This window comes from Delphinus delphis, chromosome 13 (genome assembly GCF_949987515.2).
Source record: "Delphinus delphis chromosome 13, mDelDel1.2, whole genome shotgun sequence".
In the NCBI taxonomy this organism is placed as follows: Eukaryota; Metazoa; Chordata; class Mammalia; order Artiodactyla; family Delphinidae; genus Delphinus; species Delphinus delphis.
Genome location: NC_082695.1, coordinates 76,930,932 through 76,954,305, shown reverse-complemented (window position 1 = coordinate 76,954,305; position 23,374 = coordinate 76,930,932). Strand labels below are relative to the sequence as shown.

Genomic DNA, 23,374 nt, shown 5'->3' with positions numbered 1-23,374 from the left:
CCTCCTCAGGTTCAATTAATTTGCTAGAGCAGCTCACAGAACTCAGAAAAACATTTTACTTGCTCTTACCGGTTTATTATAAAAGGTTATGATAAAGGATACAGTTGAACATCCAGATAGAAGAGATGCATAGGGCGAGGTATTTGGGAAGGGGCGAGGAGCTTCCATGCCCTCTCGGAGCCCATCACTCTCCCAGCACCTCTACGTTCACCAACCCAGAAGCTCCCTGAACCTCATACTTAGGGGATTTTTATGGAGAATTCATCATATCACATAGGCATGATCGATCATTAACTCCATTTTCAGCCCTTCTGTCTTCTCAAGAGGATGGAGGTGGGGGGGCTGAAAATTCCAAGTTTCTAATCATGGCTTGGACTTTATGGTGATCAGTCCTCATCCAGGAGCCCACCCAGCATCACCTCATTAGAACAAAAGACATTTCGATCACCCAGGAAATTCCAAGGGTTCAGGAGCTCTGTGCCAGGAACCAGGGGCAGAGACCAATATATATTTTCTATTTATCTCACACACGTAAAAGGTAAAAAGTTTCTATTCCATTAGAAGGTAAGCTCCCAAAGAACAGGACTTTTTAAGGAAGCATTTTATTTAAAAATAATATTTACAAAAGAGTTGCAAAGATCTAGAGGATTCCCATATATGCTTCACCCAACATCTCCTACTGTTAACAACTTAAATAACCATGGTATACTTATCAAAACTAAGAAATTAGCATCGGTATAATACTATTAGCTAAAATACAGACTTTATTCAGATTTTATCAGTTTTTCCACTGTCTTGTTCTGTTCCAGGATCCAGTCCAGAATCCCATATTGCATTTAGTTGTCAGTCTCCTGCAACCTGTGACAAGTTTCTCAGTCTTTCCTTGTTTTTTCATGACTCTGACATTTTTGAAGTGCACTAGTTAGGTATTTTGTAGAAGTTAAAAAAAAAAACTCCATTTGTATTTGTATGGTACTTTCTCATGATGAGACTGAGGTTATAGATTTTTTAAAATACCGCAGGTGACACTCTCCTCATTGCATATCAGGGAGCACATGGTATCAACAGGACTTATTACTGTATTGGTGATAAAAGAGGAATTTTTGACTCTTTGCTTCATATCCAGCACCTAAAACAGCCTGGCACATGGTGGTACTCAACTGTGGTACTCAAATGAATTCTCTTTTCACTATTACATGTCTTGCCTTCCACTAAATTGTAAAATCCTAAATGGCAAAGACCACACCTTATTCATCTTTGTAGGTTCTTAATGCCCAGTAGACTTGTCTTCAGTGGGTGTTCAGTAAACATTTAGGGATTGAATTGAAAGGTAAATTGGAATCTGGTTGTATCTTCAGGCAAAATCAAGCTTGAGAGTCATTAAGGAACCAGCGACTTATTTTAAGCAGCTCAGTTAAATAGTTTAATATTTATTAAATGTCTATTATGTGCTGATATTCTAAGGGCTGGAGTCCCTATAGTATTTTATCAGTAACTGGAAGGGGACAGGGTGGGTAGGAAGGAGAATTGATAGACGCAGGCAGAGAGAGGGCTTTAGCTTTGAGCCTGCATGATGGAGATTTGGTGATATATTATTCTAAGGAGAGATTAGAGAAGGAAGTTTGGGGTTTAAGATAATTAATATGGCTCTTAACGTGTTGAATTTTTCTTGTGGGAAAACCCTATGGTTTTTTGGAACTCTCTGGGAGGTAGCTATAAATGCTCGGCAGAGGACAGGGCAGGCTAGAAATTTAAATTTGAAGCCATTTCTATTCTATCGCTACCTGGAGCCCAGGAAGGGGATAAGATGAGCAGAGCTTGAGTAGTGAGAAAGAAGAGGACGTCAGACTCTTGAGGAAATTCTGCCCTTAAGAGTAAGAAGGGGAGAAAGTGAAGAGGTTAGAGGAAGGACATTAGGACACTATCCGGAAGAGATTTCAAGAACTGGGTAGCTGACAATACTAAGTAAGAAGCGAGGGAGGGAAGTTCTTTATTTAGGAGACACCAGATGTTTGGAAAGAATTAGGGAATGAGTGGGAAGTAAAACGTTGGAGTGATTAAACATCTATTTCGCTTTCCTTTGAGAAGCTAAACTATGAAAGGAAGAAAAAAAAGAGGACTGTGCCCGCAAACAACAGAATGCTGGAAAAAGGTCTTCATTTAGTTCTGCCACTAATCCCTGACATCTGTGGTCCCGCATAAAGCACTCACCTGCTCAAGCCATTAACCTTCCCTGTAACGTTAACTGGAATAAATAATATCTGATCGAACAGTTTCACAAGACGTGTGTTCAGAAGCCTGCATCCCCACCAGACTGCCATAAGCTCCTTGAGGGCAGCGCCATACATAACTTTTATTGAAATTCTCGGGGCTTCCTAGAGCCATGACAATAACCATTGAGAAAATGCTTGCGGGATGAAGTGTTCGCTTACCACTCTGCAGTGCGCCTAACCGCGCAGCACTAGCATTCTCCACAACCCTGAGGTAGGTACTTTAATTACCCCCACTTTACACAGAAGTAAATGGTAACGGACCCAAAGTCCCCAACCAGCGGGTCTTGGAGACGGGATGACATTTTTCACAAGATTGACAGAGCACTCTCCATTCTCCGTCAAGTGAAAGAAGCCAGAAACAATAACTCATCTCAAAGGATAAGACTTCCGTAAAAGGAAGAAAAGAGTATAGCACTCAACCCCGAACGGTCTCCCTGCCCCTAGGCCGGAGCCGCAGTACGCCTGCGCCTGACTTCCGCCAGGCCTCGGCTGGCTTAGTTCGGGACTGGGTGGCGCGCGTGGTGATGACGAAAGCGGAAGTACTGAGGCTAGAGGCCGGACGAGAGCCCGAAGGGGCTCAGGGTTGCGGAAGTTTTGTGAGGGTTGGGGGGGCCGCTGGCTTTTGGAGCGCAGTGTTGTTTTGGAAGAAGTTCCGGAAAGGAGGCCGCCGCTTGAGGTCCAAGAGCCACCGGCCTGCGCACGTTTGGGGCAGCTCCGGGCTCGACTCGACGTTGCCACTGTAGGTTTCCTCTGCCCCCGTTCCTCCTCGAGGAACCGCCTCGTATCTCCGCCATGGCATCCACCTCGAGCAACCTCCAGGTATCGCCATCCTCCCGCCCCCTGGAGAGCCCAAGCCAAGGGGAGGCGCTGGGCGTGGGGTGGGAAGTGGGGGGCGGGGAAGAGGGAGGAAGCGGTGGCGCGCCGGCCCAGAGGCAGGTGGGAGAATTGGACGCTTTCCGCATGCTTCCGGGGTTTCCCAAGTCCACTGGCTTTGTGGGACTTCTGACTTTTGTTGAGGATTTTGTTTTTGTTTTTTCCTTTTCAAACCAGCCGAGTTTGAACCGAGCTGGGCAGAGCTTTGAACAGAGGCACGAACGCTACAGTCAGTGTAAGGGAGAGAGGAAAGAACATAATGTATCCAGTGCATTACTCTGGACCAGTTGAAAATAGGGTGATTCGAGTTCTGTCCTAGTTCCTCAAGCTGGTGTAGCAAAGCCTTTTCGAGCTGTCAGGTGAATAGAAACGTGAGCACAGTCTCAGAATCTGAGGAATCCGTGAATTCATTGAGCTATACGTTCAGGTGCACGCTAATGGCTCCCAAAATATAGTATATAAATAAGATCATGGAGTTTTCTTAAACTCCTTTGTGACTTCACTTTCCCACCCCTACCGCAGTGAGTTCAGTGTTTTGTTCATAAAGCATGTAATCCTGATACTTTAGACTTAATTGCTAGACCTCTGTGGAATGGAATTCATGGAGATGAGAAAATTTTCAAACAGTGTCTCCCATCCCTAGAATGGATCTGGGGCTTCAGTGGAGTTTAGAATATGACTTAACCTCGAGAGCTCCAGTCCACTAGTCAAGTTTGGGACAAAAGAGTAGCGTGAATCCCTATATTGAATCTTTGTCTTGATCTTGCAGTTGAAAAGGCTTTTGTTGAGTGCCTGGTATAGGCACCTGGGATAATTAATAGAGGATATACTGAGCCCAGGATAACTGATGCCGAAGAAAAATCACTGAAAGTAGACTGATTTAAATCGAGATCAAATTTTCACCAAAAAGGAGGTGGGCACTTGATTGGGACTTTTATCTTGAAAATCAACCCAAAAGATTATGAAAATAAATGTTTTATGTCTTTAACAAAATATAATTGCAACGTGACTTATTTCTTAGAATAAAGAATAAGTCATGTGTTGACTTATGTGTATTTTTTCCAACAAGATTTCATTAAACTGAGATGCAACAATCTTCACTTAACATTAGTTTTTTGTAGCCCCGTTCAGAAGGGGTTTTTTTGGTAAATGTACTTGGAAAAAGTATTGGTCATTTGATAAAACTGTTGTTCCTTTGAGGATCAAAGGTGATTTCTTTTGAAATGCCTTGTTTTCATCCTTGTTGGTTTGTCAGTTAACTGAATAGTTTTATTCCACCATCTTTAAAAAATGTTTTTATTGAAGTTTTATTGATTTACAATATAGTTTCAGGTGTACAGCATAGTGATTCAGTATTTCTACAGATTATACTCCATTAAAAATTAACACAAGATAATGGCTGTAATTTCCTGTGCTATACGATATATCCTTGTTGCTCATCTATTTTATACATAGTACACCAACTTTTATTTGTCAAGAGTTTGCATGTGATTTGGGCATTCTACAATATAATCTTCATCTATTTACTGATCATTTTTATTTTGCAACATTTGCAGTTTCATTCTGTAATCCTTTGCATCATATTTGGATTGGATTGTGGATGTTCTTCAGTGAATCAGCTCGAGATTGACCCATATTAAAGGCATAATTGATAGTGTTAAACAGAGGGAGAGATAATGAGTTATACTTTTATCAGTGGTTGAAAGCACAGATGTGCTTTCTCATTCAACCTTTTCCACCTTCTAATGTAGGAAATTTGGATGAAGAATATTCAACTAACGAATCGATTTCTCACTGAACAAGGCAAAATCCCCATAGCCAGATGCTTATAATCAAATGGAGGAATGCAGATAACTAAAAATCAAAATAAAATAATGCAGTAATGCTCTAATAGAATTAAAGGTTAGTGTGGGAGGGCAGAAAGGAAGGGCTTGTGTAACTCTTCAAGGATAAATGAGAAATGTTCCGCAGAGAAGATGATGTGAGCTTAGATAAGAGTGAAAGGTACTGACACTAATTTTCTGCCTGGTGTTTGATGTGATCTCATTTAGTCCTCAAAACAACTCTTCAAGGTATTACTCCAGTTTCACAGTATAAGGAACCAAAGCTTATTAAGTTTATGATTTGCCCAAAGACATACAGTTAATTAGTATTGAAGACTTGGATTAATTTTGAATCCAGGTCTATCTGCTTATAAGTCTGTGCTTTTTCACTATGAAGTCATGCCTTCTTGGACAAGAAAGTGGGATGCAATCCAAGCAGAGAAAAACAACATATGCCTCAGTCTAGAAGTGTAGTAAACCTCGCAGAGGGTTGGGAGAAACTGCAAGTTCATTGTGTATAGAACTCAAAGTTTACTCAGTCCTGAATATTTACTTTTCTGAGTGTCTACTATGTCATGCATTTTGCTACATGTTGGGGAATCATAAAAGAAATGTATCATCCTTGATTTCCAAGGGCTTATATTCTGACGTGAAAACATCAGACATAAAGGGACTACTAGGATACTTTGTGACCTTTGGAAGGATGTACAAGAGGCAGTGGAAATTTAGAGGAAGCAGAGGCTAGGCCTCCTGGGGGTGCTGGGAAAGACTTTGCAGTTGGAGGACCACGGTGACTGTGCTGAGTGTTGGACAATGGGATAGGGTATTCCAGGTGGAGAGCACACTGTACACGGAGGTATGAAGTCTGAGCCATCTGGGTTGTCCCTGTAGTTTGGTGTGACGGGAATGGAGTGTGCCAGGTGAGGGGTCAAGCCTAGTTAAGCCACATGACAAGGAGCAGTGTGTGCTGCACATAGGTGATTGGTCCCCATCCTGCTGTCAGAGGGGAGTCAGAGAAGGCAGTAAGCTCAGGTTTTGGTTTTAGAATGAAACCATTGTGTGTGTACAGGGCATAGCTTGACAGTGGGGATTACAAGAAGAGGGGGCATATTTGGGGCCAGGGTGGTCCTGAACTTCAGGGGCTTGAAATGCTTGTGGGGACAGTCAGGTAGAACTGTCCATTGAGCAGCTGGGTACATATGTATAGAACTTAGGCTAGGCTGGGAATAAGGATTTGGGAGTTAGTAGCATATGGATGGTAGCAGAGGTGTGGCCGTCTTGGAAAGTTTATAGAATGAGGAAAGACAAGGACCAAGGCACAGACCCAGTGGAATATCAGCGTTTAAGGAGAGAGAAAAGGGAGCCTGAAAAAGAATCGTGACATAGCCAAGAGTCAAACCTGGAGAGGATGGTGCGTTGATGGCCCAAGGAGGCCATGTGAGGTGTCTCTTACGAGGGCTAAGTGCTCACCTAGTGACCCATAACTAGATAAGTGAGAGATCTCGCAGTCAAGGGGCAGGAAGCATTGCCGTGGGAGGAATCAAGAAACCTAGATGAACTTCGGGTTCTCTTTGGGGCTTTGCTGTGGAGGTGAAGAGGCAAGTATTGAATAAGATGGTAGCTACATGGGCACCTTAGAATTGGGGAGAGCTGGTGTGTTTCTGTTGGTGTTTTGTGGCTACGAGTCTAAGATAGGACTTGCATACATTTTTATGCTAAGGAATGCTCCCCCAAAAAGGGAAAGGTTAGGTTGGGGAGAACAGTTGAGCTGTTAAAATCGAGGGGACTGAATGTCTGAGGAGGAAGGTAGGAATGGGCTCCAGAGCACCAGGGAAAGAATCAGCCTTGAAAGACAGGGGCTGGGACAGCTTTCCTCCTGAGATGGGTGGGTCTGGAATTTACCCAGTTTCCCAGGGTTTTCTAGCGTGGGCACATCATGGTCTCCTAATCTGAAAAGGACAGTCCCAGGTGTTCCCAGCCTTTGTGCCTCCATATCGATGACTGGATCCTGGCTGACCCTGAGATTCAGTCAGTCTTGTGCCAGCCTCCAGAATATAAAAAAGCCAGTACAACAGGCATGACTCCTGTCCTCATGGAGCTTATATTCTAGTGGGAGAGGACAGGCCAAAACAAAACAAAACCCACATGCACAGAAACAAGCCACTGGAAGGATTTTAAACAGAAGAGTGGCGTGTTTTAAAATGGAATAAATTTGGGAACCATCAGCCTGAAGATAATCAGCTTCAGTCATTGAGAACAGCTCACATAGGGAGGGAGGAAACAGAAGGACTCCCGAGCCCTGAGGAGCCCTGATACTTCAGCGTCAGGTTCAAGGAGAGTCAGCGAAGGAAACTGAGCAGGAGCTGTCAGCGGCGGGAGGAAAGCGGGCAGAGTGGCGCTCGGGAGCTCGGCAGAGGGCAGCGCTCCAGAGGGAAGTGATGCTGCTGTAGAATACTGTCGAGAGATCGAGGTGGACGCAGAGCTGGTCTTTGGATCTGGTACCACAGAGAACCTTGATATGAGCAGATTTATTGATAAGATAAGGGACAGAAGCCCAGATTGGCAGCTGAAGGGTAAGGAGAAAAAAAGGAACTGGAAAGAGTAGAGACTGCGCTGGTGAGGTTTGGGTTCTGAAGGTAGCAGAGAAGCAGAACCAAGCTGAAGGGGGTTTTAGTGTCAGGGCTAGCTGAAGGAGGGCTCTTTGCATGCCTGCGGTGCAAGTCCCCTTCCTTGTGGAGCTTCCCTGTATACTAAAGGAGATGGCCAGTAAGTGAGTATGCAGGGGAACAATGATAAACACAGCAATGGGATAGAAGTGCAGGGTGAGGGGAGGGCTGAGATCAGGGGTGGGGTGCAGCCTTTGAAATAGGAGAGGAGGGAGGGCCTCTCTGAGGACTTGGCATGTGAACTGTGACTGAAAACGAGACCCTTGTGCATCCATCTGGGGAAAGAGCAGGGAAGAGTGTTGTGGGCAGAGGGGTCCTAGTCCACAGGCTGCCTGAGTGAAGGAGGACTAGAGGGTTTCAGGTGAGACCCAGACAGAGCCAGGGCCCAGGTAGATCATGACCCAGCATTTGGGGTTTATTGTTCGCAGTGGGAAGCCATCAAAGGGTGCCCTTCACTGGTGCTGTGTGGACTTCCGTATCAACTGTGGAAGCAGGCTGACCGCTTCGAGGAGGCTAGGCGGTAGGTTTGACAGATGTGATAGTGGATTGAGCTAGGGTGGTAGCGATGGAGACAGTCAGGGTTATATTCTGAAAGAATAATTGGCACTCCCAAACCATGCAAGACATGGTTAATTTTGTTTCAAATGAAAAATGCTAACAGAAACAAGGGTGAAGTGGAGCATTCATCAGGCGAAAAACAGATGCATATCCTCCAATCATCATCTTCGATTAAAGGTTTAACATGGGCTGTCCAGTATGGTAGCCACATGTGGCAATTTAAATTTAAATTTTACTTAAATAAAACTTAAAACTCTTCAGTCACATTAGCCAAAAGTTTCAAAAGCCATATGCTCCCGTATTGGACAGTGCAAATACAGATGCATCCATCATCAGAGAAAGGCTGCTTTAAAGTGATTGGTACCATATTTGGAGCTAGATTTTTAAATACTGACTGTACGAGTTTTAACAAATGTCATTTTGGTTCCTAAAAGAGGGCTGACAGCAAATGAGGGGAATGCATAGCTGAAGAGGTGAGTGGCACAGCAATTCAAAATAGCATAAGAAGGAAATTATAGCCAGAAAAAGGAAGAACTTACTTCTGCTACATGACTTAGCCTCTGAGTCTTCTGGATACATTTTTATAAGACCAGGTACACCAAACCACCGGTTGACCAGGTGCTGTGACTCCACCCTTTATATCCTGCTGAGTTTACCAAACTTGGAAATTTAGCTCCAAGTTCAGGCTATTTGAACTGTGAAACATGTACTGCTACATTTTATCAGTTCTGAGACACACCATTTATTTTTCTTCCCTCCTGCCACAGCAGAGGGAAGGCCTCTTCCTCCCATTTATCCCATCTCTATGCAGTCCATGAGCAACTGCTTCAAAATACAATATTTTCAACATATGATTAGTTTTTGGATTATTTGAATAATTTCTTATCTTAATTGTATGCTTATTTTTAATATAGCATAGCCATGATTATTTTTTTCTACTGGCTCTTATTTCTGTTGAATAATTTTACTACCTAAATTAATACAGGTGGAATGTTTCAGTAAATCATGCTTGTTCTTAATTTGTATGTGTGTGCATATTTTAAAATATTAAAAATAGTTTTCTTAATGAAAATTTTATTTTGAGATGATTGTAGATTCACACGCAGTTGGGAGAAATAATACAGAGAGGGCCTGTGTACCCTTCACCCAGTTGTCCCCAATGGCAGCATCTTGTAAAACTATATAGTACAGTATCACAACCCGGATGTTGACATTGATATATTCTACTGTCTTACTCAGATTTCCCCAGTCTTAAGTGTGTGTGTGTGTGTGTCTGTGCACACAGAGTTCCGTCGAGTTAATTCCTGTATCCCCCCGCCGTAGTCATGATACAGTAGAGTTCTCTCCCAAAGGATCCCTCTCGTTGCCCTTTTATAGCCACAGTTACTTCCCTTTTTCTTCCCCCCGCATTCCTGTCTCCTGACAATACTAAACGGCTCTTCACCTCTGGTTTTGTCATTTGAGGTTAATGTGAATGGAATCATGCAGTATGTAACCTTTTGGGATTGGTTCTTTTCACCTAGCTTAATTCCCTCAAGATTCATCCAAGTTGCGTATATCAGTAGTTCATTCTTTTTTGTTACTGAGTAGTACTCCCTGGTCTGGGTGTACCACGGTTTAACCATGAAGGGCATCTGGAATGTTCAAGTACAAGTTTTTATGTGAACGTAGTCTTTATTTCTCTGAGATAAATGCCCAGGAGTGGAGTTGCTGATTCATGTGGTGGTTGCGTGTTTAGATTTGTAAGAAAAACAAACCTGTTTCCCGGAGTGACTGTACCTTTTTACATCTCAGCAATGTATAAGTGATCCAGTTCTCTATCCTCACCACTGTTTGGCATTGTCACTATTTTTTATTTTAGCCATTCTGATACATGTTTAGTGATATCTCACTGTGGTTTTAATTTGCATTTCCCTAACGGCTAGTGATGTTGAACATCTTTTCATGTGCTAATTTGCCATCTGTATATCCTTTTTGGTGAAATGTCTATTTATGTCTTTAGCTTATTTTCTACTTCAGTTGTTTTTAAACTTGATTTTTGAGAGTTCTTTCTGTATTCTAAGTACTAGTCCTTTCCCAAACATGTGGTTTGCAAACATTTCTCCCACTCTTTGGCTTGTCTTTTCATCCTTTTAACAGGCTGTTTTACAGACCCAAAATTTTTAAGTTTGATGAGGTCCAATTTATCATTATTTTTTTTCCTTTGAGGTGTAATTGATATATGTTATATTAGTTTCAGGTGTGCAACATGGTTCGATATTTGTTTGTATTGTGAGGTGGTCACCACAGTACATCTGGTTAACATCTGTCACCATACATAGTTACAAAATATTTTTCTTGTGACAACTTTCAAAAACACGTAAGAGAGTATTATTAATTATAGTCACCATGCTACACATGACATCCCCATGACTGATTTGCTTTATGCTGGAAGTTTGTACCTTTGGACCCCCTTCACCTGTTTTGCCCACCCCCCCACTTGTGGCAACCACCAGTCTGTTCTCTGTCTGTGAGCTCATTTTTTGTTTTTTTGGGTTTTTTTTTTAGATTCCCCATATAAGTAAGATCATATGGTATTTGTCTTTCTCAGTCTGACTTATTTCACTTAGCATAATGCCCTCAGGTTCCGTCCATGTTTTTGCAAATGGCAAGATTTCCTTTTTTATGGCTGAATAATATTTGATATATATATTTTTTCTTTATCCAGTCATCCTTTGGTGGACACTTAGGTGTTTCCATATCTTGGCTGTCGTAAATAATGCTGCAGTGAACATGGGGGTGCACATATCTTTTCAAGCTAATATTTTCATTTTCTTCAGATAAATACCCAGGAGTGGAATTGCTGGATCATATGATAGTTCTGTTTTTAATTTTTTGAGGAACCTCCGTACTATTTTCCATAGTAACTGCACCAATTTATACTTCCATCAACAGTACACTAGAGCTCCCTGTTCTCTACATCCTCACCAACACTTTTTATTTCTTGTCTCTTTGATAATAGCCATTCTGATGGGTGTGAGGTGATAACGCAGTGTTGTTTTGATCTGCATTTCCCTGATGATTAATGATGTTGAGGACCTTTTCATGTACCTGTTGGCCATCTGTGTGTCTTCTTTGGAAAAATGTTTATTCAGATCCACTGCCCATTTTTTGATCAAATTGTTTTGGTTTTTGCTCTTGATTTGTATGAGTATTTTATATTTTTTAATATTAACCCCTTGTCAGATATATATGATTTGCAAGTATTTTCTCCATTCAGTAGGTTACCTTTCATTCTGTTGATTATTTCCTTTGCTGTGCAGAAGCTTTTTTGTTTGATGTAGTCACACTTATTTTTGCTTTTGTTGCCTTTGTGGCATCAAATCCAAAAAATTATCACCAAGACCAACGTCAAGGAGCTTATCATCTGCGTTTTCTTCTAGGAGTTTTATGGTTTCAGGTCTTATGTTCAAATCTTTACTCCATTTTGAGTTATTTTTGTGTATTGTATAAGATAGTATTCATTTTCATTCTTTTGCATTTGGCTGTCCAGTTTTCCCAGCATCATTTATTGAAGAGACTGTTCTTTCCCCATCATACATTCTTTGCTTCTTTGTGGTAAATTAATTGAGAACATATGTGTTGGTTTATTCCTGGGCTCTTTCTTCTGTTCCATTGATCTATGTGTCTTTTTTATGCCAATATACTGTTTTTATTTTTTCTTTTTATATATTGTGCTTTTGGTGTCAAGTCTAAGAACCCTTTGCCTAGCCCTAGATGGTGAAGATACTCTTTGTTTTTTCTAAGGATTTTATAGTTTTACTTTTGTGTGTGTGTGTGTGATACGCAGGCCTCTCACTGTTGTGGCCTCTCCCGTTGCGGAGCACAGGCTCCAGACGCGCAGGCTCAGCGGCCATGGCTCATGGGCCTAGCCTCTCCGCCGCATGTGGGATCTTCCCGGACCGGGGCACGAACCTGCGTCCCCTGCATCGGCAGGCGGACTCTCAACCACTGCGCCACCAGGGAAGCCCTACATTTTATATTTAAGTCCGTGATCCATTTCAAGTTAGTTTTTGTGCAGAGTACAAGGTTTAGTTTGAGGTGTTCTCCCTCTTTTTTTTTTTTTTGGCTTATGGATGTTCATTTGCTCTGGAACCATTTCTTTAAAAGCCTATCTTGGGGCTTCCCTGGTGGCGCAGTGGTTGAGAGTCCGCCTGCCGATGCAGGGGACGCGGGTTCGTGCCCCGGTCTGGGAATCTGGGAAGATCCCACATCGGAGCGGCTGGGCCCGTGAGCCATGGCCGCTGAGCCTGCGCGTCCGGAGCCTGTGCTCCGCAGGAGAGAGGCCACAGCAGTGAGAGGCCGGCGTACCACAAAAAAAAAAAAAAAAAAAAAAGCCTATCTTTCTGCCATTAACTTGCCTTTCTATATCTTTGTCAAAATTCGGTTGGACGTAGCTGTATGGATCTATTTCTGGTAGTTGTGTGTGGGGTTTTTTTTTAAGTTATTTACAACTTTTGAACTTACAAAACAGAAACAGACTCACAGACTTAGAGAACAAACTTATGGTTGCAGGGGTGGGGGAGGGACAGTTAGGAAGTTTGGGATGACATGTCCACACTGCTGTATTCAAAATGGATCTGGGCTTCCCTGGTGGCGCAGTGCCTAAGAATCCGCCTGCCAGTGCAGGGGACGTGGGTTCCAGCCCTGGTCCGGGAAGATCCCACATGCTGCGGAGTAACTAAGCCCCGTGCACCACAACTACTGAGCCTGCGCTCTAGAGCCCGCGAGCCACACCTACTGAGCCTGCACGCCACAACTACTGAAGCCCGCATGCCACAACTACTGAGCCCGCACGCACCACAACTACTGAAGCGCCCAAGCCTAGAGCCTGCACTCCGCAACAAGAGAAGACACCACAATGAGAAGCCCACGTACCGCAACGCAGAGCAGCCCCCGCTCGCCACAACTAGAGAAAACCCACACGTGGCAACAAAGACCCAACGCAGCCAAAATTAAAAAAATAAAATAAGTTTTAATAAAGTAAAATAAAATGGATAACCAACCAGGACCTACTGTATAGTACAGGGAAGTCTGCTCAATATTATGTAACAACATAAATGGGAAAAGAACTTGAAAAAGAATAGATACGTGTATATGTACAACTGAATCACTTTGCTGCACACCTGAAACTAACATAGCATTGCTAATCAACTCTACTCCAATATAAAATAAAAAGTTAAAAAAAAAGTACTACAAAAGTTGCCCATTTCATTATGGAATTTCTGGAAGATGTGAAGAAGTAGAAAATGAAAAAAATTGAGTCTTATCAAAGATAAGCTCTGTGAAATTTCCTTCCCATCTTTCTTCTGTGCTTTTTAAAAGTTTATTTATTTGTTTGTTTGCTGTTGTTTCAAATACATGATCTCATGCTATATGTAAAAATTGTATAATGCTTTTTAAAAACTTCCATTATTCATTTTTCCATATTATTACAAATACTGCTTAATATTTAACAATTCTACTTTTTATATTGTGTGGCATCTTTTCGCTATTTAAAATTTAAGTTTTCAAGTTTTGTTTTTGTTTTTTCAAAAGACCTCTCTGGTTTGTCTTTGCTCAGTGAACCTTTTAGTTAATTACTGAGTTAAAAGATTTGCGTATTTTTCAGACTCTTAGTATTTCATTGCCCTATTGCTTCTGAAGGGGTTTTACCCCATTTAAATTTTACTATTGTCATATGCTTTAGACATTTGATTTTTGAGAATTTCCATAAATGCTTTTAACTTGAATTTTCATGTTACTTGATTATTCCTTACTGGCCCTGAGCTTGACTTTTGTTGAGTGAAAAATTATGTGAGAATCTCAGTGATTGGTACTAGATAAAGAGGTGTTCAGATAGCATTTACCTATAGAAGAAATGTAATTTGCATTTTATAAATAATTATAATTTATAATACAATGCAGTTGTGATTTAGAAAAAAAAGGTAGATTTGTTTTAAGGTTGCTTTCATTTTTAAAGAAAACATTCAACGTGATTATTTATTTCAAACTTATGCTATGCTTTGATTTTGATGGTATAGTTTTGCCTCCCTTCAAACAGAAAGCGATAGATCTTGCTAGCAAAGCAGCCCAGGAAGACAAAGCTGGGAACTACGAGGAAGCCCTTCAACTCTACCAACACGCTGTACAGTATTTTCTCCATGTAGTTAAATGTAAGGTCATCATTTGTTTTTTTATTTAAAAACACTAAAAAGATTATTCTGTTTCATTTATAAAAATTGAAGTACAATGCCAGAAAATTATAAACCATCAATTTGCAAAAGAGTCCCACTAGCTTCTTAGTAGTTTTTAAGTACTCAACCAACAAATGTGCACAGCTGTCATAGTTATTACTTTGTACACCTAAACATATTAAAATGCCATATAGTCAGTGGGAAGAAGTTTTCATTTTACTGGTTATGTACCCAGATTATGTAATCTGGACCTACTCATTTTCTAAACATCTCTTTGAAAATAGATGTTTTAAAAATAGGTTGGGGGACTTTCCTGGTGGTCCAGTGGTTAAGACTCCACGCTTCCACTGCAGGGGGCGCGGGTTCGATCCCTGGTGGGGAAACTAAGATCCCGCATGCTGTGCTGTGCAGCCAAAACAGAAACAAACAAAAATAGGTTGGGAGACATTTTGTGTATTTCCAAATATGTATTCAGTGTTTACCACCTGCCAGCTACTGTTCTAGGCACTGAGATACAGCAGTGAGGAAGAAATGGATAACAACCCCTGCCTTCATGGATCTTAAACCTAACGCTGAACATATGTGAAATAAGACATTGAAAAAGTGTCTTTCTGGCAAACTTCGTTTTTTTTTTAAATAAAAATTTCAGCAGTTGGATAATTTAGGATTTTCTTTTGAGCTTCCCTATTTAATTTTGAGGTTTTTCTGTCACATTAAAGTGAAACTAAGAATTAATCATAACATATAAGATAGGTGGGGCTAATCCCATACACTGCGTATATTGCTGAAGTCTCCTTTTCAAACAACTCTCACAGGGGCCTTTAGTAAAATTACTGTACTGGTGGTACTCATAATATATGGGATTTCTGTCACTTTTTATACTCTGAAATAAAGCTTATGTAGACGTTGATGGAAATGGTTAATATTGCTTTACTTCTATTTGTCTTATAATTGGTTTTGTATGAGATAAGCCGCTTTTAGCTGTCTGCACAGAATGTAAGGGAAGAGTATGAAGCCCACAGAATATTAAATAATTTCTTCTTATTATTTAACATTAACTTAAGATATCCTAGTGTCTTGCTCAGAACTCTCTCTGACTCACACTCACTGTTGGCCCCCAACCCTGCTGGAGGAAGGAATAGAAAAGATTGATAATCATGGATTATGATGAGCTAGAGATGATCTTTTCTCTCTCCTCCAAAATAGATTTTCCTTTTTGGAAAAGTATGTCTAGGAGTTTTATACCTGTCTGTAAAGAATACTAAAGGAAAAATCTCTCTCGTTTCCCTCAATAGATGAAGCACAGGGTGATAAAGCCAAGCAAAGTATCAGGGCAAAGTGTACAGAGTATCTTGATAGAGCAGAAAAACTGAAGGAGTACCTGAAGAAGAAGGAGAAAAAACCACAGAAGCCAGTGAAAGAGGGACAGCCAAGTCCAGCTGATGAGAAGGGGTATGTATTTTAGAGTGAGATTGTATTGTATCGAATTACAGCATAAAATTTAATTTAATTTGTGAAGGAAATTTCCTTTGTTTAAACTAGGTGTTGGCAAACCGTGACTCATGGGCCAAATCTGACCTGCTGCCTGCTTTCGTAACTAAAGTTTTATTGGAACACGGCCTCATGCCTTCACTTACCTGTTGTCTGTGGCTGTTTTTGTGCTGTACCAGCAAAGCTGAGTAGTTGTGACAAGGAACCGTATGGCCTACAAAATCTAAAATATTTACTGTCTTGTTCTTTACAGAAAAAGTTTGTGGACCCCTAGTTTACCAAGCTTTGGGGGTGATATACCTCAAATTGCTCTCCTTGACTGCCTGGTAGTAGTAGAAAAAACATTTGGTAGGAATGCTACTCAATTCTTTACCCTCTGCCCATTATGTAATGAAGTTTAAAATTGTAGGAGTAATCTGTGAATTGATTCTTTGACTAGTAGTATTGACTTAGTACTAAGCACACGGACAAAATGAAAAACAACTCTGGTAATGTAAAACAAATTTTGGATATATAAGTTTTTTGATGTGGATTTGCATCAGATTTGCTTTACTTTATCATTGTAAAGAAAGCGACACAGCATAATTTATATAAACATCAAAACTCATTTTTGAAATGTCTTCCTAGATGAGGGATATATCACTTACAGATGCAGAATTTATATATTCAACACCTACTGTGTGCATGTCAGGCTCTGTGCTGAGCAGTGGGAACATATTCTACCCAGATCCTCTGATCATTCTATTAATTGGAGCCAGAAGTTGTTCCAAGTGACAACATACTCGGAGAAAACAAGACTCTGGGGTGGGGTCATCTGGCTTCATTGGATATGAAGGCAGGAAATTCTGATTAGCATTATAGGATGTAATACTTACAGTTCATGGTAAGCAGTGGTACAAGCAACTTAGATAACCCCTGTGGTCACCAGGCATGGAGTGCCCTGGAGGCAGTGCTTTGGGGGCTTTGTGGCTACTACGAAAGGCCATTTTGAGAGCTAGAGTTGACAGCCTGCCTCAAATTACATGGGAGAGTTTGAAAAAACTTACAAGCTCAAGGTTTTATATTCTCTGTTCAAGACATGGTCGGGGAACCGGAGAGTTCCTTTGATACCCCTAAGAATATTTTATCTTATAGCTCTAGCATTGGCATGACAAAAATTAGACCCCAGCTGATCTCATAGCTTATTGGATTTCAAAATCAGTTGAACCCCACTGGGTTTCTTGTGTGAAATTTGGGGCATATATTGTAAGACTGGGACTCCAGATGAAAATGAAATGAAAGCTGTTGGGAAGGATCAGTTGACCTCAAGTACCTGGACCCCCAGATCTCGCTGAGACCCCCTGCCCCGCAGAAACGTCCTCTCCCCCGGGAGTTGAGCCTCACCTGGTCTTGCTTGGAGACCGTGTAGTGTCCCTCCTAAGATGTCTGCCTAGCAGGGGGATACCAGTTCTGTGTTGGATGGCGGGACCCACTTTAAGCTGAAATGGGGTAAAGCAAAGAAGCAATTACCTCTTGCTAATGGATGCACAAAAATAAATGGAGATAAAGCACAGATGCTCACAGACACAGTTCAAAGCTGACACAGTTCAGCTTGGTGATGAGATGGAGTGTGGTTTTCGGAAGGCTCTTGGCGGGGCCCCTCTCACTGCTCAGGGTGCGTGCTGCCTCATAAGAGCTCACTGTAAAACAAATGCTAAATGCTATTTTCGTTTTTTGCCTTCATTAAAGCGATGATCGTCTTTGGATATCTTTCAGTTACTGAAAACAGTACTAATGTAGGTCTTTTGTAAAAGCAAAGTGGCATAAAGCAAACTTTGGGAAAGCAGGGATCCCTGTAGTGCATTCCCTTACAGAATTCGAGGGCCAGGGAGTCAGGTTTGGATGCCGCATGGCTAGGAGAAATGCCCCCCTCCACCAGGGTAGTTCCAGCAGGGATCCCACTGCTGCCAGCTCCTTTGCCCAGCATTCCGGTGCCGGGGAGTGGGCAGTAGGCCCTGCCACAGCGCCCTCAGCAAAGCAGTGCTTTCACCTACAGGCGTCTCCTCGCATGCAGCCCCTACCTCAGTTGCTTGCTTCTGCCCTCCAGCAGGACTTTGGTCTCCTGTGGAGCCTCAGCTGCAGGCGAGCCTGGGAAGGGCAGTTTTATAACAAGTACAGTCTTTACTGTACAAGAAAACGCAGTAGAAGAAGGTTGGAGTGAATGTCAAGATGAATCAGTTTGCAGTCTCCACCTTACCCATAAATAACCCCACCACCCTGTGATAACCAAGCAAGCCCATTCTGAGATAAAACCTGTCAATCTTTTTACTCCCCTTTATGTCTTATATGTGAAAAATAATGTAATGCCATATTTTTTGCTTTGAAGATTGCAGTGTATTCTGTCACATGCTAATCCTTATAATTGAATATACATTATTTCTAATTTTTTCCCTATTGCAAACAATATGGGCATGATTATCCTTGTAGTCAAATCCTTGAACTCATTTAAAATTGTTTCCTTCGAATAAATCCCTAGATATGAAATGTGTGCATTGATCTCCTTGTTCTTTGGGGTCGGTTCATTTTCATCAAAAGCTTCATCCATCCTTTGGAACCCCTAGGCTAAGGGTTATGCACCTTTGTACCTTAAATAGTTGATATTTTGGGGGGGGGGGTTTCCTCCTAGTTATGGCTTCTTGTTCTAATATATAGTTTGCCTGGTCCTGATTTTTTTTATTGTTAATTGTTTACAACACTCCTGTAATTCATCTTAAATCTTTTGTGGAATGAGGTGTGGGTCATGCATTTATGAATTAATATCAGTACATAAATAGGTATGTCGTGGGAATTTGGAGCTAGTTCCTGACTTCATTCTGGTCGTTTTGTCCATTTCCTGTTCATGATTCCATTTTGATGGGTAATATGCCTGCTTACTATTTTATTTAGTATATTCTGAAAAGTAATAAAATAAGCTTAACTTTTAATGTGAATGTCTTACTTTGCCACTTAAATTATGGATATTTCAGGTTAATCTTTTCCTTTATTTTTTGCCTTACTTTGATAGCAATGAGTGATCATTTGAATATATTAAATTCTTTTTATTAGGAATGACAGTGATGGGGAAGGAGAATCTGATGATCCTGAAAAAAAGAAACTACAGAGTCAACTTCAAGGTTGCTTTAGATTTCATTTTTAAATTTACTATTTTATTTTTAAAAAGCTCATAGTGAATTGTCTATTTGAATTGGGTTTTTTTTCCCACCTGTATTTAAATGAGGTTCAAGAACTGGCTTTGGTTCCCAGTGGTCACATGCTGGCTTTGTTGAGAACATGTTTATAAGATTTGCTCTATAGGGTCTCTAATGGGTTGGTTTTTTTTCCATGCAGTAAAAATATTGTTTCATTTTGTATCTGCCTTAAAAGCTTACTCTCTTTCATTTTGTCTTATTTGCCCCCTTTTAGAGAGGGTAGCAGTTATACTATTAGCTTACTATAAAATCTGATGGTATTGAAATTTCCTGTCAGAGGAACAGAATGCATTAGGACTCACACTTGGCTTTTATTGCTGTTGCTGTAGCGTATTCATTGATGCTATTTTTTTCATGTTTCCTACCTGCTCTTCCTAATCTGCTTTTTTATCCCATTTCAGCATTCCCATTTACATTTCCCTCTTTCGGCTTTCAGTTTTTTACCTTCCACACCTATAAAAGCCCTTTCTCCCTACTGTAGTGAAGTGGCATGATCCAGAGGGCATAGATTGTAGCTGCATTCACATCTGGATTCCACTCCGGGATCTGCTGCCTAAATCTGTCTAGTCTTGGGCAATTCCCTAACCTCTCAGAGTCTGAGACCCAGCTCTCAAGTGGAAGTTAAGAATACTTTCAGGGCAATTAAAAGGTTAATGACAATGTAAAAACTGCCTAATATTACATCTGACAGTACTAGGGACTCAGTAAATAGTAGCTCTGTGTATCTAAAAAGGCATCTATTTAATTGCTGGCTTCTTTAGCTACTGAGACTTGATTGTTCTTTGATATGTTATCTAATGATTTTTCAAGTTGAATTTTATGCTCAGTCATTGGTAACATGTATTTTATTCATTTGAATCTTGCTGAATAGAACACATATCTGGGAAAGATATCCATTAAGGCCAGACCTTTAATCTTGCTATTCTGATCTCCATTTTGGTAATATTTCTGTCTTACCGACCCCTCTGGGATGTATAGGGTAATACTATAAGGATAGTATTTTGAAAACACTACAGTTAACGAGGGTATTTTTACACGCCAGCGTCAATGGTGGGTGTAGTCCAAGGGCAGTAACTGAGTTTGCACTGCCTCGAGCAGTGTGGTCATACTTCATCCTCGTAAGTATTTTTGGGCAACCCAGTGGTCCATGCCAAGTGGCTTTATTTTACTTGTAAGGCAAAAAGCTTTTTTCTATCTGTTCTTTTGGTTTTGTTCCTCCTCTCTCTGGCTCTGCCCCACGGAAGTAAAAATTGGATGGTATCTTTAATTTTGAAAAAGATACAATTTTTAATAAGGAATTTTTTTTTACATTTCCTATGAGTGATGATAAGGCCCAAGGACGTATAAAAATACAGATGCTTAAAACATTTAAATGAGGAAATTTATTTGGAATTTCAGGATGAAATAGAATATGAAGGAGTCCTAGCCTTTCGTATCTGAGAATCCTTTTTCTCCATCTTTTAGTTTCATGGTTTGCTGATGGATTTCGTCGTATAATATCCTTTTTTGAATCTTCCCTCATTTTTCCTGAAACAATTTTCCAAATCTTTTTACTTCTGTTTTAGGTTATGGCATTAAGTGTAATATTTTATTATTAAAATTAAAGTTCATGATTTGAATTTTCTTTTAATTTTGATATTCAGTGACTTTGAGGTTAAATAACATATTAGTATAATAAATAGTATAATCAAAAGAATGGATAAATTTGTACAATTGGGAATTATCAAATTATTTGGCTTTTATTTTCTAATAATTCCTCTCTTTTAATTTTAAAAATCATTAATCAGTGTCTAACAATTGATACTACTTTTGTCTAAATAGTCTTTTATCACTGAACATTCCAAAGTCACCTAGCTTAAATTTTTAAAGAGAAAAGTATTAGTTAAATGTGGAGATAAATTATGACACATTTAGAAAATTCATAACAAAAGATTTTAGTTGACCAGATAATGCTTATATATAAATTTACTTTTGTTTAACTGACACAAAATCCTATCAGATGATGTAATATTTTCCTCATGTAGGGTTACTAATCTGTATGGGACATAGAAAAGAAAAAGTGAATTGGCTATTTTTCTTAATTTATACTTAGTCTGAACTTTTAGAATGCTAAAAGTGTTTATGGTTTCATTTCTTTTTTACTTTTTAAATAAACTTATTTATTTTCGTCTGTGTTGGGTCTTTGTTGCTGTGCGCGGGCTTTCTCTAGTTGTGGCGAGCGGGGGCTACTTTTCCTTGCTGTGCGCGGGCTTCTCATTGCAGTGGCTTCTTTTGTTCCAGAGCACGGGCTCTAGGTGTGCGGGCTCAGTAGTTGTGGCTCGTGGGCTCAGTAGTTGTGGCTTGCAGGCTCTAGAGCGCAGGCTCAGTAGTTTGTGGCACATGGGCTTAGTTGCTCCGCGGCATGTGGGATCTTTCCGGACCAGGGCTCGAACCCATGTCCCCTGCATTGGCAGGAGGATTCTTAACCATTGTGCCACCAGGGAAGTCCCTCATTTCATTTTAATGTATAGCTAAAGATTTTCATAATTTAGGGAAGTAAGTTGCAGAGTATAGCATTCTTAGAATAATAGATGATCTTTCAAAACAAGAAAAAATACCCATAAAACTAATATCATAGGTAATCAGTAGATTGTGTGAGTGGTGATATTATACTTAAAACAATTACACATCACCTTTGAACAGGCTACTTTGTAGTTTGTAGTTGAGCAATTTCTATATACTGAAAATTGGGAAAGATTTTGATAAAAGATCTGGAAAGTTTTGCCAGCACGCTATAGTAAGAGAAATCTTTTGTGGACTCTTACTGATTTTTACTTCTCCTTACTGCAACAGTTTGCTATGGCTTTTGAATATATTGTGTCCAAAAACTAAATCATTTGAATGACTTTGTTAATGTACAAAAATTGTAAATAGGTCTATTTAGAAGCCGGATAGAAAATTTGGCAAACCTTGGGAAAGTATTGCGTGTCTGTAAGAGTACACCTTCTCCTCTCCATCATCCCTGTCCCTTCCTCGCCCCTCCCTTCCCCTCTCCCTCTATCCATCCATCCATCCATGTGCCTATCTTCAGTTAAAGTCGTTAAGTATATTTTCTTTCTGTAGTTAAGGAGAGCATTAGATCACCGTTTCTTTTGATTAGAAGGAGAAATAGGGCTTCCCTGGTGGCGCAGTGGTTGAGAGTCCGCCTGCCGCTGCAGGGGACACGGATTCGTGCCCCGGTCCGTGGAGCGGCTGGGCGCGTGAGCTATGGCCGCTGAGCCTGCGCGTACGGAGCCTGTGCTCCGCAACCGGAGAAGCCACAGTGGTGAGAGGCCGCGTACCGCAAAAAAAAAAAAAAAAAGAGAGAGAGAAATAGGAGCTATTCCAGAATCAACGTACTCAAACATTACAACTACTTTTTGTAACGTTTGGTGCTCTTCCTAGCACTCTAATGTTCATTACGTTATTTGATCTTTCTACTAACCTGTCTAAGTAGTTTGGGCAGATGGTATTGTTTTTATTTCACCGTGAGGAAGTGGAGGTAGAAACGTTAAGTGACTTTACCCCAGGTTATCTGGCTCCCCACCCCAGGTCCTGACTCCCCCTCACTACTCCCTAACAACTTCGTCCTCATCACACACTTTCAGAAATGTTTTTAATACATAGAACTTTTCCAGACAAAGTTATAATGCATTTCTGTATTTCATCATTATTTCTTGTTGTCTTCTAAATGTGATGGAATAGTCCTCTTTAAAGATGACCTAATTTTTTGTAGGCGCCATTGTTATAGAGCGACCAAATGTGAAATGGAGCGATGTTGCCGGTCTCGAGGGAGCCAAAGAAGCACTGAAAGAGGCTGTGATATTGCCTATTAAATTTCCTCATCTCTTTACGGGTGAGATGACCTTTAAATAATTATTTTTGATGGTTTTTTTTTTTTAAATGTGTTGATGACTGAAGTAAAGTATTGTGAATTCTTGTCATTATATCACGAGTTGTTACCTTAATTCTGTTGTAAGGCAGTGATATACCTTTACACAGATGCTTATTTCATATGCATATACATATTTATAATATATTTATTGCAAAAAAACCTAAATGTCAAACAGTAGGGCATAGGGTAGATCATGGACATACAGTAGAATACTGTGCACTCATTAGAGTATAGGATACCATCTACATTAAGAAATTTAGATCTACATTATAATTGACATAGAAGAATGTCCACCTATATTGTAAAGATCAAAAAGCAATTTACATAGTATGTAT

At 40.5% G+C, this 23,374-nt stretch overlaps 1 protein-coding gene across 1 annotated transcript in view; it reads left to right on the top strand.

Annotated features, from left to right (window-relative positions):
* The first annotated feature begins 2,813 nt into the window (after positions 1-2,813).
* Positions 2,814-23,374, top strand: part of VPS4B (vacuolar protein sorting 4 homolog B) — a 33,804-nt gene continuing 13,243 nt past the window's right edge. Inside the window, exons 1-5 of the mRNA XM_060029180.1 lie at positions 2,814-3,092; positions 14,276-14,387; positions 15,704-15,860; positions 18,984-19,051; positions 22,881-23,000. Coding sequence (XP_059885163.1) covers positions 3,066-3,092; positions 14,276-14,387; positions 15,704-15,860; positions 18,984-19,051; positions 22,881-23,000 — 484 coding nt within the window. The 5' untranslated portion in view covers positions 2,814-3,065. The remainder of the gene's footprint in view (positions 3,093-14,275; positions 14,388-15,703; positions 15,861-18,983; positions 19,052-22,880; positions 23,001-23,374) is intronic.